Source organism: Podarcis melisellensis (assembly GCF_964234715.1).
Source record: "Podarcis melisellensis genome assembly, chromosome: 6".
Classification (NCBI taxonomy): Eukaryota; Metazoa; Chordata; class Lepidosauria; order Squamata; family Lacertidae; genus Podarcis; species Podarcis melisellensis.
This window is the reverse complement of record NC_138538.1, coordinates 10,236,154-10,253,193: the sequence shown is the minus strand read 5'-3', so window position 1 is coordinate 10,253,193 and position 17,040 is coordinate 10,236,154. Positions and strand designations below refer to the sequence as shown.

Genomic DNA, 17,040 nt, shown 5'->3' with positions numbered 1-17,040 from the left:
CACAAAGAGGTTGTAGAAGTCAATAAGCGAGGGCACCAACATGCTTTTCACACGCTTGGAAAAATTGATTATTTTGTCTGCTTGTAAAATGATTTCATTCCAAACCAAATGCCACAGTCTCTTAACAGGCAGCTGAACTTTGCCTCCCGAGACAAGCTATCGTTCCTTGTAGAAGGAACCCTTGGCCCTCCAGATGTTGCTGAACCACAGCTCGGTTGGAAGAGCATGAGTCTCTTAATATCACGGTCGTGAGTTCAAGCCCCACGTTGAGGGAAAGAGTCCTGCTTTGCAGGTGGCTGGACTAGATGACCCTCATGGTCCCTTCCATGATTCTATTCTATACTCTTAATGCCCAGCAGACCCAGCAAGCAGGATCAAGGACCTGGGATGATGTGAGCTGTCATTCAACAAGACCTGGAGGGGTGAAGGTTCCTCACACTGTTCTAGAGCAAGCAGGTTCCAATAGCCATGTCCATACACACAGCTGACTAGCATTTATGAGCCTTTGTACCTATTAGGTGGCAGGGCCATGTGATAGCTGGCATTAAGTCACATAAATACTTTTAGGGGGCTTTAATGTGTCCGGATACCTTCTCCCCCATTTTAAATTACAGGCAATATGCAGGTACGAGTTCCCCAAATACTGCTTGGTAACATTCCTGTTTCTGAAGAGAACACCGATACTACTGAATCAGAAAGGATGGCAAGGTATACATAATCTGAAAAGCACAGGAGTCAGAAAGACAAAAGGAAGGATCACAAGGAAAAGAGGGCAGATCTTAAGTTGGAAAATACAAGGGAGAGCTGTGTTCTGCTCCGAACAAAGGCAGGAAGTGAACTCAGACGTCAACAGGAAGGGAAAGCCTGAAGTGTCCTTTGAAGTCACAGTTCTCTGCCTTTGAGCAATAGAGGAAACTAGCTCCACTTGGAGGTATCTAATGCGCATGGGGGGGAGGGGAAATACCCCAGGTTTTAGCAGATGCATTGCACCCATTTCTGAGATTTTCTTCACAACTACAGCGGCAGATAACACCCTTGCCTTGGGTCTCGATTTGAAAGAAGAGAGACTTCTTTCTTTTGTGTCAATTAATTACAGAATCTGCCTCTTCCCTGCTAGCCTTTTCATACCTTGGCAGTGAGGGTATGAGTGATATCCAACGCTGCACTGGTCACAGTGAGGCCCAACATATTCAGGCCTGCAGAAGCACCTTCCAGAGGCATCGCAGCCTTCTGGCAATGTCCCAACAGCACTGCAGCCACAAACTGCAACAAAAATAATATCCAGGGTTCAGAACTTTGGGGTCTCAAATAGAGGACCTGAGCATCACTGCAAAGGTTAAGTATGGGCCAAGCAGACCAACAGGATAGGTGTTTGGGAGCACACAAGGGACAAAACAATGCCAGGTCTAATGAAATCGGGATCTGCACCCACCAACCCATACTCAAGAATCTATGCTGCATTTAAAAAATAAACACAAATTTTGTACTAAGGAAATGAAAATCTTGTCGTCCTATTGGCATTAGACAATGAAAAATATTTTCATATAATTACTTGGCTTAGCAGAATTTGTTCTGCTTCCAGTTTTGTCTTTTTCAAATAATGTTCAGCTTTTTGACTAATACTGGTATAGTGGCAGAGGAAGGGGGAAGGAACAAACCCAAACAGGATTCGAGTGGAAGGATTAGGAAGGGTGCAAGTACAGCCACTGAGCATGAGAGAGACTTCACTGTACACTGCCTGCACATACCCAAATGCCCCTGTGCAACCATTAGGAACTCGTGAGAACTGAGAAAGATGCAGGCGTTTGCAGAACATGCCAAAGCCCACAGTGATTAATTCTGTTGTGTCTGAAAACTCACGCTGGCACAGTGGGTAGTTGAAGTAGCCAGGGGCACACTGATCGCACGTGTAGCCTTCAAATCCAGCTCGACAAAGACACTGGCCAGTCTCACTGTCACATGTGCCATCATAGTAGCCAGGGCCAGAGCACTGGCATGCTGTGGGAGCAAAACACAAACAAACGATTATTTGGGTACACTTCGCTGTAAAACAGCTACTAGTAGACATATCTGATTCCAAGTTTTTCTTCACATCCTAAGGGACAAAACTTGAGATTTCACTTCTGGTACTCAAAATGAATTCCTAGGCTAAGGGGTACCCTGCTCTGCGAATTCTAAACTGTGGATTATAGTTGCCAGTTGAAATAAATAGCCTTAAGTATCTTGTCCATTTATTTTAAAGGGCCTGCTCTGAGTATGACTTAGCTGGATATTGCCCACAATGTATTTTGCATAAGGCTCTGATCGGTAGACCCTGGGGTTCTAGTGAAAAACAAAGTAGATCTCAGACACGGGTGGCGCTGTGGGTTAAGCCACAGAGCCTAGGACTTGCCGATCAGAAGGTCGGTGGTTCGAATCCCCGCAATGGGGTGAGCTCCCGTTACTCAGTCCCTGCTCCTGCCAAGCTAGCAGTTCGAAAGCACATCAAAGTGCAAGTAGATAAATAGGTACCACTCCGGCGGGAAGGTAAACGGCATTTCTGTGCGCTGCTCTGGTTCACCAGAAGTGGCTTAGTAATGCTGGCCACATGACCTGGAAGCTGTACGCTGGCTCCCTTGGCAAATAAAGCAAGATGAGCACTGCAACTCCAGAGTCGGTCATGACTGGACTTAAATGCTCAGGGGTCCCTTTACCTTTACTGATCAGTAGACCTTGTGGTTCTAGTGAAAAATGAAGTAGATCTCAGACAGGAGGGCCAACCTGAATAAAATATTACAAGGGCCCAAGTAAGCCCCGTCCCACATAATCAATCACATGAAGTGGCACACACACACCATTTGCATGGGAATGTCCATCAACTGGGGGGAGGGTCATCCCGCTCCCTCAAATATTACATTGTGGAGGCCGAAGCCCCCAAGAGTTGGCTCCTATGATCTCAGAAGCCTGCCCAACCCTTCTTTAGACTATACATTCCTTGGAGACAAAGGGTTGTAACTTTGGCTTATGAAAGTGGTGGCCAAACTCAGCCCTCCAGATGTTTGGGGACTACAATTCCCATCATTCCTGATCCTGTTAGCTCGGGATGATGGGAGTTGAAGTCTCAAAACAGCTGGAGGGCGGTGTTTGGCCACCACTGGCTTATGAAAAGCTCTGCAAACTGAAAGCTCTGTTGCAACCACAGCACCACAACGACAAAAGCAAGCCTACTCTCTCAACTCTCAAAACCAGGAGGGCTGCCTATGAGTTCAGCAGAACCCGTTGGCTTCGTTTACTCACGTTGGCAACCTGGTCCATAATATCCAGGCACACACTGGTCACATTGAGTCCCTTGGAAGTTGGGTTTGCACAAACACAACCCCGTTTGAGCATCTTTCCGGCAGGCATTTCCTCTTGTCCCGGCAACATTGCAGTCGCAGTCTGGAAAGTGGGAAGAAAAATGGATTAAGCTAAATGTGTGCATGGTACACCAGGACTCCCAATTGCCAACAAGTTACTGCTGCAATGATCTTAAGGGATGAACCATAGTAAAAGGAGGCATAGCAATTTCTTAAAAGTAGGGATGGGGGGACAAGAAGACGAGCTTACTTATTATCTGCCCAGCTGGGAGGACCTGCTCTCCAGTGTCATTGTATGAGTAAACTGGTTCAGCTAAATGAAGGGAAAGACAATGGAAATGTTAGTTCCATCCTCAAGAGAAATAACAAATTCATCACTATGCATTAGTCTAAAATAAATCCAGTCCTCTGTAAATAAGCCCTTCCAGGTTCCAAAATATTACTTTTGTTACAGTTCAGAAATTAAGCGCTCTGTAGCTCTCTAAATCACGCACACACACCACCAGTAATCCCATTAAAAGGTTTAGCAAGACACTGTAAGAAGTGGATTTTTGGAAGCCAGAGGCCAAAGCTGCTGTGCAGTAATCCAAAAAAGAGAGCCTGAAGCAGGCTCCATCACAAACATGGCAAGGACCAGAATGCTGGCCTCTGGAAACTCACAGCGCTTAGCTTATGCTGAAAGGCCTCATGGGCTGTGAGAGCAATACGTACGATAACAGTGCGGGAACTCCACGTAGCCATCCGCACACGAGTCGCAGTGCTCCCCTGTGTAATTCGGCTTGCAGTAACAGCGGCCAGTGAGGTCCTCACAGGTGCCATCTGTGAAGTCTGAGTCGCAATTGCAACCTAGAAGGGGAGAAATTACAATGAACTCCCTCTGCCAGTTCAAACCAGAGGCAGAAAGTAAACATTGGTCTACGGTATGGTTAGCAGGGCTGCTCTTCAAAGGGAGACTCACATTTACTATGGGCTAAGGTGAGGAGGAGGAGGAGGAGGAGGAGGAGGAGGAGGAGGAGGGGGAGGAGGAGGAAGAAGAATTTATTATTTATACCTCATCCGTCTGATGTATGATATCCTGACCCTTCCTAAACCACAAAGATTTCTTGCCCATTCTCCTGCATTGCCTAAAACATACTCTGGTCAAACCACAATATCAGCAGATGCGTCTCAATACAGCTTCTGAAAAATCCTAATCCCATCACCACCACTATTTGGCATGAAATAACCCCAGCAATTAAGAATACAATCCAGAAACTATGGGCAAGATAAGAACATAAGAAGAGCTTGTTACCTTGGCACTGTGTAACTGAAGCTTAAGAGGTGGAGATTTAGAGAACTGCTTCAGAGCACACAAGGCAAAGCAGAAAGTCAGTTTTTCCCTCCCTCAACAGCATTTTTTCTCTCTCAACAGCACTTAATGGGGTTCTGCTCTGCAGAGCCCCCAACATTTGGGGGGGGGGGTTGGCGAAGGTACTCATGAACACAACACTGTACATGTCACTTTTGGATACTGGACTGTATCTATGATGTAAATAATAATAATAATAATAATAATAATAATAATAATAATAATTTGTTTATACATGAGGAAGTATACTCACGATAGCAAATGTATGGTGAATCTATTTGATGGTCTGGGGATTTATAGTATCCTGGGCTGCACCTCTCACAGTTCACCCCCGCTGTGTGATGCTGAAAAACATTAAGTCCAGGATTTTCAGTGATGATGATGAATTAAATTTGTGTGCCGCCCTTCGTCCAAAGATCACAGGGTGGTTCACAACATAAAAACGCAAAACGAGAACACAAAAACACATAATAAAGCAAAAATGAACTAATAACTCTTCTCCCACAAACACATTTAAAAGATCACAGAATGTTAAGCAGCCCAAGGCCTGACTGAAGACAAATGTTTTCACCTTCGGCTACACATATACTAAAAATTGGAATGGTGCAGAGAAGATTAGCGCCTAAAGATATGTAATGAAGGAGCCAAGTGAGCCTCCCAAGGGAAAGCATTGCACAAATGGGGGGCCACCACAGAAAAGGCCCATTCTGATGTTGCCACCCTCCAGATCTCTCGTGGAAGAGGTGGATGAAGATGGGCCTCAGGTGGTGATTGCAGTTCATATGGACAGTCACCCAATTCAAAGGTAAAGGTAAAGGTAAAGGTACCCCTGCCCGTACGGGCCAGTTGTGTCCGACTCTAGGGTTGTGCGCCCATCTCACTTAAGAGGTCGGGGACCAGCGCTGTCCGGAGACACTTCCAGGTCACATGGCCAGCGTGACAAAGCTGCTCTGGTGAGCCAGCACCAGCGCAGCACACGGAAACGCCGTTTACCTTCCCGCTATAAAGCGGTACCTATTTATCTACTTGCACTTAGGGGTGCTTTCGAACTGCTAGGTGGGCAGGAACTGGGACCGAAAGACGGGAGCTCACCCCGCCGCGGGGATTCGAACTGCCGACCATGCGATCGGCAAGCCCTAGGCACTGAGGTTTTACCCACAGCGCCACCCGCGTCCCAATATGTTAATGTTAATATGGGCATTGCACATTACAGGGTCCTTGGGAGGCGAGAGTTCACTCACTAATTACATAAGGAGTGAAGAAGCTCTTGATACTTGAGATATGCTATAATCTGCATTGCATGTCAGGATCAATGGGCCATCCCTAAAGGATCCTGCCTCCATAAGAAGCTGTATTATATTCTTTTCAGATCCTTTCCAGTTATTTTCCTCTAGGATATAATCTGATAACGTTAAGAGCTCACATTTCCTTTTAACAGGTCTCAGCTTTCTCACGGCCAGTGCAGTAGTTCCACTGGCAACGCCAACAGCAACCCAAGAGACACAAACGCCCTTTGTTCTGCAGCACTTCCAGCCAAGACTTACCTGGCAGTCAATGCATACACCTCCACCTGAAAGTTGACCATCACGATTTGTGCTGGCCTTGTGAAGGTCCACCTCTGGGTCATAATAGCAATCATAGGCATGGCCATTGCAATTGCAGGCTGTGATGACAAGAAAAGGTGAGTTACAACTGACGCAGCCTCTGATTTACATATTCTTCCTTTTGCAGTAGCAGAATTAACTGCTGGGTTTTGAATGATGCTTTCTGCCCATTCAACCAGATTGCAGAAGTTCCTAGGGTTGGAACAGTTTTGTATCAACCCAGCTACCTCACTGCTTCCCAAGATCCAGATAATGTATAATGAATAACTTTAATAGCAGCTCAGGGTCCAATACAGGTGCTTTGGGTACCCCATTGTTTACTTTTGTTCCATTGTGAAAACTTCCTCTTCTTCTTCCCACTCTCTGCTTCTTCTTCTTTTGGCCATGATAATAATAATAATAATAATAATAATAATAATAATAATAATAATAATAATAATAATAATAATAATAATTCTTTTGGCCATGATCGTATAGTGGTTAGTACTCTGCATTGTGACTGTTTTAATTTAATACTCAAGTACAGAATTAATCAGCTGCATCTGCTGGGCGAAGTGCGCACACTGCTAGGCTAGTGAACAAGAGGTTAAGTTTAAACTCGTTTTCAGAATCCTCCCCACTGCTCTCCAACAAAAGCCAACGAAGCAGGAGAGTGTCAGATTTCTGTTCTCTTTGAACCCTGCATGTGAGTGAAACACAGGCCAACACCGACCGTCAGGTAAATCAAGTGCGTTCATTTCTGGTTCTGCAACTGCCTGTAATATTAAACAGCTGAATGAACCAGTTTGGTGGTTTTTATATATAAAAAAAATTCTACTAGGGGCTGTACCTGTGCTTACGTCACTTGCCAAATCCCCTCATTGCTTTCCCCCTAGAGCAGCGGATCTCAACCTGTGGGTCCCCAGATGTTGTTGGACTACAACTCCCATCATCCCTGACCACTGATCATGCTGGCTAGGAATGATGGGAGTTGTAGTCCAACAACATCTGGGGACCCACAGGTTGAGAAACACTCCCCTAGAGCTTCCCAGTAGCGTATCTGTGTGGAGCCTCTCTGCAGCCTCCCTCTCAGCTGTAGGTGGGCAGACGCAAGCCCCACACTGCTTGAAAAAGCAGTGCGGAGCTTGCAGGCAGTCCGCCCACCTCAGGAGAGAAGCGTGGCTCAGGCACGCTGCAGTCCCCATGGTGTGTCACCCAGTGCCCCCCGCCTCACGTAGTTACGCCTCTGGATAAGGCAGATTCATGGAGGAGAGGGCTGTCAAAGGCTACTGGCCATAAAGGCTGGTTGGAGGTAGCAATGTTTCTGGTTTCTGGAAATCACTCGAGGGGGGAGTGCTCCTGCAATGGCGTAGGAAGGGGCGTGCGGGAGTTATTTTTTCAAAAACACATATTTTTGCCATTTCGTCACCCCCCTCAGTGACGACACTGGGGGCAACCAGCAACCCCCCTTCCTATGCCGCTGGAGCTTCCCCTTCCTACCCCATGCAACTACTAAGCTTGTTTTGCACCTGACCAAACCCATTTCTGAATCCACTGCTTTGCACCTGTTTTCACCGTCACTCCATTTCCACGCTGTTCCCCCTTTTGGTGCAATCCCGCACCTTGCACGCAAACCGCCCCTGTGGTAACCTCCTGCATCCTCCTCCTCCCGCACACAGCAGCTCCTCAGCCCCCCTTTTCACTTTCCACCCAACTATAAAGCCACCATCCCCTCCTGTTCTTCAGACCCTTTCATGGCCCTGCTTCCATCTTCAACCCCACTCCTATGCCTTTCGCTTCCTCCTTTTCTGCAACACCCTTTCCCCCTCTTCCTCATTCTTCTTAACTCTCCCTTGCACACAGACCAACCTTCCATTTCCACGCTGCCACCTCTCTCCTATTCTGTAGCCCACTTTGACAGCACACCCCATGCTGTTATTTGTTACTGCATCTTGAAGATGAACTGAATCTCAAGTGCAAGCTTGCCAGTTAGCTTGTTCAGTTAGAGGTAAAGTTCAGTTGATGGACACTGCACTAACTGTTTCCTTGTTAATACATATCTCATCCAAATTACTACATTAAAACTGGAGCTTCATGTTGAAGACAGCACATGATACTAGGAGTGGAATACATGATTGTGGGAAAGTACTATGGAATATTTGAGGGCTCCACATCCTTTATCTCTCTCACATGAGGGAAAAGTTTAAAGCAGACTTTTTTTCCCTTTCAGCATTCCTTCCTTCCTGTTGTAGTTAAACAACAGCAGAAGTTGGAGTAAAGCAGTGGCAGAGAAAGAGGAAAATGGCAGTTTAAAACAAGCAACTTTTTCATTTTATTGTCTCTCCGTTCTTGCTATACTCAACCTTTCCCCCTCACATATTCCACTGAATGAAGGTTATTTACTCCAATCTCTGCTGTTTAAAACCACCACTTTCCTCTCAGCTCTCTCTATCCCTTTTTTACTCAAAACTTCTAAATCACCCACTGGTGTTGTGCAAGCTGCCTTCTCTTCCGCTCCCCTTGGCCACCCTGACTTCATGCAAATCCAACATTGTGTTGAGGAAATACAAATCCTCCCATGGAGGCTGCCTGATGACAGTCTTACATTTTTATGTATACAGGAAGATAAAACTTACATTCACATTCATTGGCGCTGTCGGTTGTGGCTGGTTTCCATGGCATCTGGTTGAAGCCTGGGCAGCATCGATCACACGACGCTCCACAGGTGTTGTGCTGACAGTCACACTGTAACCTGGCAAGTGAAGACAGAGCGCGCTTATTACTCTTGGAGTAGGTTAGTGAATGGCCCCAAACATGTCATTTTTTTATTATAAGAGTGAACCTAAGCAGTATTGTTGGCTGTCAGGGAACTGCCATCAGAACGAGAGGAGGAGGTGAGGCTCCACGACGATGCTGGAGAGGGGACAAGTAGGGAGAGAGGCAGGTCTCCTGTTGGGGAAGAAAATCAGCGCAACACCAGGGATGGAGGGGGGCCAATGGGGGAAGCAGAGAGCAGGCTCAGAGACTCTTCACTGGACACCAGCGGGGAGAGCACAGGTCCTCCGCTACCCACGCCCTCCCTGCGCAGAAGACTTCCGCGCAGGGAGAGTAGGAGGAGACTGGGCGTCAAACAACTTTTATGTTGGAAAAGGTTTAAGAAACGCCCACTGTCGGATTCTGCCAGCGACTGAACAGCCACGAAGTGAGGGGCTGTCCAGCCAGGAAAGGTTTAACCAGGCCACCTAGCTAGGAGTGGTGGCAACTTACGCACGAGCAACCCCATATAACCATTACATTGGCCTTACATCTTTACTTTGCAAGTGGCATCACAGAAATTAAATATGTTGAACAGTAATGACAGCTTGTCCACGCAATACTGCGTGTCGGAGAATGCTGTATCCAATTTTACAGGCATTACTACAGAACAGAGCCCTCAGTGGATGTGTGAGGCTATTTATTTAATGCGTCTCATAATGCACCAGTAAGTTCTGATGTGGAGCACACTGCCAAGGAGTGGGAAGGGGCAGGATCCAAATATTCTGCCACAAAAAGCAAAATGCATTGGGCTCCTATCTGACAACTATGAGGAAGAATGCCATAAAGGAAATACAAGTATTACTAGGATCTCTGTGTAATTCATTTTCCGCCAGTAAAAATTTTAAGAGCACTTTTATACAGTCATTTGCGTGCTCCTAATGAATGGTATTGGGACTATCTCTAGAAAACTGTGTTCCTCCTCTCTTACTGCCTCTTCTCAAAAACTTTCACTTATTTAAAAAATAACAACAACCCTATTGTATCACTGCACTTCAGTTTAACAGCATTGGAATGTTAATACCAAGAATATCCCCTGGACAAGGACAAATGAGTGGCAGCTGCCCAGAGGGTGGGTGGGAGCAGTGGTTGGAGCAGTACATTGCTGCACAAATGCCATTCATTTCAATGGGAAATCTGCAGAAGAAATTCCTGGCGGATTACGCCTACCCTGTGATTTTGTTAGCTGAGGTTTGCTCTGACTAAACAGGCAGTTCTAGAGGCGCCAGGCAAGACTTAGAATCTTGTCCTGACTGGGCTATGGTGCCGATTTATTAGGTAAGGTGACATCATGCCATAAACTTGCACTCCACTGTGCCATTATACCCACCCAACAAAAATGTGCTCTGTTGTGTCAGGCTGATGGATAATACAGTTCTGCTCCAGCTTTTATCTGCGCAATTACTCATTTCCCCCTCCAGGCATGCCTCACCCTCCTATGGCACACGCCCGTACAGTTCGCTCATTCAAAACTCAGGGCTTAAAAATAGATGCATTTTGTAAAAGCTGTAAGAAATAGACAGGGAGCTGTGGTATACAGCCCGTTTCAGGTCCACACCCATGTATTTCCATTGAGTCCCTGGGTTTGCATTCAGAGCAGTAGGGATAAGAGCATAAGTACAACATCTAAGACGGTCCCCCAACCACCATATGTAGCAGCTGACGATGGGCTGTACTCAACAAGGCTACAGTTCCATCAGCCCAAGGGATTTCACAACAGAATGCTCTCCCCTCCTTTCACATGCCCCCTAAATCTGTTCTGGGGGTTCCCTCACCCCCCCCGAAGCACAATTGGTGATAGCACACGAGTAGATAGAGGAAAGTAATCCTGGTGAAAATGGGACTATTAAATTGATTACCACCCAACATCAACTTTGTGGCACTCACCCCAGCCATGGAGAAAGGTAATCTGCATCAGCTTTTAAGTTTCCATCATGACTGAACAAATGCTACAGTAATTAGTAAAGATTCTGTATCCTGCATATTTCTCTCTGGTTATCAGAATACTGAATCACTGGTACTCTGATTGGCCATGCTCAGACATCACACTAAACCACAGTTTACAGTGACAAGAACAAGCCTGGTTAAGATTCATAGTGGCTGGGGCAACCCAGTCAGATAGGTGGGGCGCAAGTAATAAAACTGTTGCTATTGTTAGACTCTCATGCTACACCCTCCTCCTCTGGTGCAACCATGAGGAGAAGCTTTAGCTTCCAGTTTCTGATTTATCAAGTCTTGTCATGTTGTCTAAACTCACAAGACATTTTGATGCACACCAGACTAAACATTAACAGGGGTTTCTTGTTCAGATGACACAATAAACTGTGGCTAATGAAAACTGGGATCCGTGATTACTGCAGATGGTGAGAGATGCCAGGTTCTTGGGAGAAAAATGATGACAAACCTAGGCAGCATCTTAAAAAACAGAGACATCACCTTGCCAACAAAGGTCCATATAGTTAAAGCTATGGTTTTCCCAGTAGTGATGTATGGAAGTAAGAGCTGGACCATAAAGAAGGCTGATCACCGAAGAATTGATGCTTTTGAATTATGGTGCTGGAGGAGACTCTTGAGAGTCCCATGGACTGCAAGAAGATCAAACCTATCCATTCTGAAGGAAATCAGCCCTGAGTGCTCACTGGAAGGACACATCCTGAAGCTGAGGCTCCAATACTTTGGCCACCTCATAAGAAGAGAAGACTCCCTGGAAAAGACCCTGATGTTGGGAAAGATTGAGGGCACAAGGAGAAGGGGACGACAGAAGACGAGATGGTTGGACAGTGTTCTCAAAGCGACCAGCATGAGTTTGACCAAACTGCGGGAGGCAGTGGAAGACTGGAGGGCCTGGAGTGCTCTGGTCCATGGGGTCACGAAGAGTTGGACATGACTAAACAACAACAGATGAAAACTGGAAACACAAGCTTGGAAGATGTGAGTCCAAGGTTCACCTAGACATATTCTAGTTGTGCCAAATTATGGTTAGCACAGGGATAGCAGACATGGTGCCCTCCGTTCCAATCAACCTGTCACAACCCTAGAATCATTTTGCCTTCTTCATGGGATGAAGTTGAGAGCTCCGAACAAGTAGAAGGGCACACGGGGCCAGCCACAGAAGCACTTCCACCAGATGAGCCTGTGCAGCCAGTATCCCTCCACCCCAAGGACATGGCACTGCCATTCTCAGACTTGGTGACCCATTGCAGAAGGCCCAGTAAGATCAGAGGCCCCTGCTGCTCCATCACAGTGGGAGGCCACTGAAGTTGGCCTATTTAACTGAAAAAGCCCCTTGCAGTGCAACGTGCGCTAACAACTGTGATTTGTGCTTTCGATGGAAAGACATGGGCGTGCATCTAAAGCAGGCTGTATACCTCCCTGTCTATTTGTGATGGTTTTAATAAAGTGCATGTATTTTTAAGCCGTTTGTTTTGAACAAGAGAACAGTGCGTGCGTGTGCCATAGAAGGGAGAGGCAAGCCTGGAGGGGGAAATGAGTAATTGCATGGATAAAAGCCGGGACAAAACTGTATTACCCATCAGTCTGACACAACAGACAGTATTTTTGTTTGGTGGGTAAAATGGCACAGTGGAGTGCAAGGTTCTGGCATGCTGCCACTGTAGAGGGCTGAGCTGAGCTGAAGTTTGTTGCTGAAGCAACACGAGAGCCCTGCAGTCATATAGGACAGGATGAGCCTTGCCTCACGTCTTGCCTTGCTTTGCTCAACCTCTCCTTGCATCCAGCCTGAGCGCTGCCTGGCACCATGCCTTGTCTCAATGCAGACCAGAGGATACAGCTAAAACCTGCAAGGTCAATAGTAGGTGATGGTGGGAGTTGTTGCTCACAACATCTGAAGGGCACCATGATGAATATTCCGGGTTTAGGGTAATATCCAAAAGCAGCCATTGTGGGTGAGTGTGTGTTTTACGATTCAGCAGTTTGGTTGTGGGAGGAAAGTGGGATAAGGATTATCACTTCTGAGAATGAAACACAAATTTTGAAAGGCCCCATTGTATGAGCAGTTTTCCATTGACATGTTGCATTAGCTGAATCCCTTGCACCTTCTTCACTGGCCAAAATTCAGACAATAGCTGCACACAACAGTATTGGTAAAACTTGCAGAACTTTCGCAAACTCATACACGTTAATAAGGATCTGCAGAAACGTGCTTACCTATTACAAACAGGAACCACATAAAGAAGAATAAAGGAACAGCTGAAGTTGGCACATTCTCTGAGTCAAGTTCTGTGTGAGAGCTCATTGAGAAAAATAGATAGCCAGAGTGAGTGGGCTCCTCATGCAGGAGCCCAGCTCAATTTATAAATTTCCCATAAATATGAACTGGCCCATAAAGAAATGTTTATGAAAGGGAATGATGAGCCTTAAGAGCAAAGAAGAGGGACAGAAGAAACACTCGAGCTTCATGAGAGAGAGAAATTAAGGTTACATGAACTGCCTTCCTGGATCTGGCCAAGGTATAACTTTCTGTTTCTAGCAGCAACAAACCAGAAGCTTCTAAATCTCCCAGGCAGGATGTGAAGGTCATGCTAATAGCCTCGCATCATTAGCAATGGGACAAAAAGAGCTGGAAGTTCCCTATTCAGAAAGAAGGAAAAGAATGATGCATGGAGGGCATTGCACTCTGCAAAACTCTGCTCTGAAGATTTGGAAAGGGCCTTTTGCATGATGCAGATTCATTCGCTGAACCAAAGCTATAACTCTACATTCACTCCGATAAAAAGCTACGAATGCCTTTAATAACCAACCTCGCTCTTACTGCAACATGAACAACCCCATCCCAGCTTGCCATGTTGACAATTCACAGCATTTGTGCAAAGAAAATTAGCTTGTTTGGGCAGTCAACATCAGATAGTTTGCAACCCTGTAAGCAATAGCCAGGAAATCCTCTGGTCCATGGGGTCACGAAGAGTCGGACACGACTAAACAACAACAGCAGCAAACCAGTCCAAATACTTTTACTGAGGTACCTATAGCCAGTCCCGATACCTTTCCTACCTTTCAATCCAAGGACTGGTGTCTTTAGCACAGAGAACATGCCTAGAAGTCTAGAAACCCAGAAATAGTTTACATTGCTGGTGGAGATAAGCAAAGGCGTCTAGCATGCCTGTCCATTACTGAAACTCCATAGCACCTCATATGTCAAGTGCTCTGTGTAATGAATTACACATCAATGTGCTTACTTCAGTGTTTACATATTTCATTGATTGAATATATACACTTTGGTGGGCTAAACCAGGAATGCACTTCTTTACTGTAACCATTGCCCTTCTCATTGACGTGAAATGTGACTCAGGAACATTCTGTGAAGCAATGAAAATGCTTTAAAAGGCTGAAGGGCCAGCATAGCACACACACCCAGTTTAAAGGCAATTTGCTTTTGTGCTGCAAACATCATCCTTGCTCAAATTCTGACAAATGAATTTTGTCTTTTCCCCAATATTTCCAGTATCAATGAGTTTATAATGTTACTGTCATTTTGAACCCGCATTTTTATTTTGAATATATTCTGCAAATTTGTGAGTTTTATTTTCTCTGCACTTTTTGCCAGAGGAAATCATGCAAATAAGCTAAACAAATCTGCTGGAAAAGTAATCACTAAAACGGGCCCATATAACTACCAGTATTTGCTACCTATGGCTGAGGGTGGATTTGATTTAAATCAAATAGATCTAAATCATGATTTACATCATGATTTAAATCACTAGTCAGTAAGACTTGATTTGAATATTTTTTTATTTTTTTTACAGAAAGATTCATTCTTGCTGGTATAATCTTAATATTTACAACCAGATGAAGGTTTCATTTTTTTAATAATAAATTTTCAGAGTAGTTCTTACAGTTATATCAAGAATTACTGATTTGGTTATACTATTAGAAATACAAAAACAGATATTTATGAAATTATGGTGAGGTTTAATAAGTAAACTGCTTATATTTGGACAACCTTTCTGCTGTACTTTATTGGAAGGAGAAAAACAATAATTTCCTTAATAACAATTCACAAAAGTATAGTGGTACCTCTGGTTACGTACTCAATTCGTTCTGGAGGTCCGTTCTTAACCTGAAACTGTTCTTAACCTGAAGCGCCACTTTAGCTAACGGGGCATCCCACTGCCGCCACACGTTTTCTGTTCTCATCCTGAAGCAAAGTTCTTAACCCGAGGTACTATTTCTGGGTTAGCGGAGCCTGTAACCTGAAGCGTATGTAACCTGAAGCGTATGTAACCTGAAGCGTATGTAACCCGAGGTACCACTGTATACCAAATAGTTCGTAAACAGGGCTGTTCTTAAACCGAGGTACCACTGTACAGCTGTATGCATAAGCCACACATCTCTTTCAAGAAGCAAACACACAGCCCCTGGCAAAATTTCTCTAACTTCCCTAACTGAAAGGCTACCCATAAGAAGCAGGACATGGCACCAAAAAAGATATGCTACCCTACAGGAAGGCTGCTTGGAATCAGCAGTGGCCTCCCCATCGTCAGATGAGGTAGGCAGCGTTGGAAGGGGACTGGGACGCAGAGAAATCAAAACTGGCTGAGTCCATCTTCGTGCTGGGTGATGGCACTCTTTCTCTCTGTCTCATTCCCATGCCTTCATTTGTCCACCCACAGCACTGATTATCCATGTATTACCCCTGCCGCATCTACGTGAATACAGCGCAAAAGAATGTCCGTTTTCACATTGCGATCAGACACACCCATTGGGGTGGGGAATGCATAGACAGTAGCATCCGAGTTTCACTGAAGTCATCAGTGGAACCCCTGCCAAGTTCAGCAGGGAATCCCCGGAGTTACCCCCCAAAAATGCCTTTCAAACCGCAGGTAAAGTGTGGTCTCTCCCTGTCAAGAAATCTTTTTGAGTGGTGCAGCTGCTTCATTATACAATATTGCTATGAGACACATCCAAGCATTGCTAGAACACAAGGAGGAATCAAATCAATACTATTTTTTTTATTTATTCTTTCAGGGTAGGGAGAGGTGCCAAACTCAGACAAGAACTCTCTTTATTTTCATTTTCTTTTCTTTTTTACTGATTCAATATTGGCTGGAGACCACTAGAGTCGTAATGTTAGAAGATGGCTGGGAGAAAAATAAAGCCACTGTTTGTGGGAAGGAACATGCAATCCTTTGAGGCTTGCTCAATAGAGGGGGCCTTTTCAGTGCCTAGACCGTGAAGACCCTGAAAAACGCACTGGGTAACTTATCCTGAACTCTTAAAATAACAAGGCCATGGAAATTTTGCGAAACAATAGTTAGACAATAGTTATTTTGAATACCTAGACAGCTTACTGTAGAAGGGCAATGCATGATTTACACTGGGGGAGCATTAGTATTATTGTTCTGTTTCTTTTTTATATACAGATTTGCTGAATGTGTCAAAATGTTTGTTTGCTGCGCTTGTATTGTGGTGGCCTATGGCTTTAAACAATGAAGTTTATTGACTCAATAGTTAGGCAGAAACATCCAAAAATTATTGAGTTTCTAGACTGAAATTGAGTTCTGGTCAGGACTGGCCCTACCATTAGGCAGACTGGGGGAGCGTGCCTCAGGCGACAGAATTCAGGGTGCTACTGAACTCCAGAAAAGTACTAAAATCTAGTAATTGAGCCATTTTGTGTGCATTCATAGAACATGCAACCATGCACACAAGGGCTGTTTTCGGACCTGGAATGCTACACATGGGTTCCTACTATGGGCTATTACTGACAATAGGCCTTACTTACAAAGCCAGACACTTCTTATCAAGAAAGGGACATTCCATTCATTATCATGAGCACATGGCAAAGTCTGAGAGGGAGGGGGGGACAGCTTGCCAAAATGCACCCTGCAAAACAGCTGACCAAAAACTTCATAGTTAACAGCTCCTTTTTGGAACAGTCACCTGACCCAACACTTTGCCTGTATGGTCATATCAACAACACAGAGGGTGGAGGTTCTGTGCC

At 45.2% G+C, this 17,040-nt stretch overlaps 1 protein-coding gene across 2 annotated transcripts in view; it reads right to left on the bottom strand.

The window, feature by feature from the left end:
- The window catches only part of LAMA5 (laminin subunit alpha 5), a 200,918-nt gene that overhangs the window by 92,225 nt on the left and 91,653 nt on the right, over positions 1 to 17,040 (bottom strand). For both annotated transcript variants that reach the window (XM_081916565.1, XM_081916566.1), the window contains exons 7-14: positions 8,903 to 9,018; positions 6,228 to 6,346; positions 4,937 to 5,027; positions 4,047 to 4,181; positions 3,586 to 3,648; positions 3,277 to 3,417; positions 1,861 to 1,998; positions 1,129 to 1,263 (exon numbers count right to left, since the gene is read on the bottom strand). In XM_081916565.1, coding sequence (XP_081772691.1) covers positions 1,129 to 1,263; positions 1,861 to 1,998; positions 3,277 to 3,417; positions 3,586 to 3,648; positions 4,047 to 4,181; positions 4,937 to 5,027; positions 6,228 to 6,346; positions 8,903 to 9,018 — 938 coding nt within the window. The remainder of the gene's footprint in view (positions 1 to 1,128; positions 1,264 to 1,860; positions 1,999 to 3,276; positions 3,418 to 3,585; positions 3,649 to 4,046; positions 4,182 to 4,936; positions 5,028 to 6,227; positions 6,347 to 8,902; positions 9,019 to 17,040) is intronic.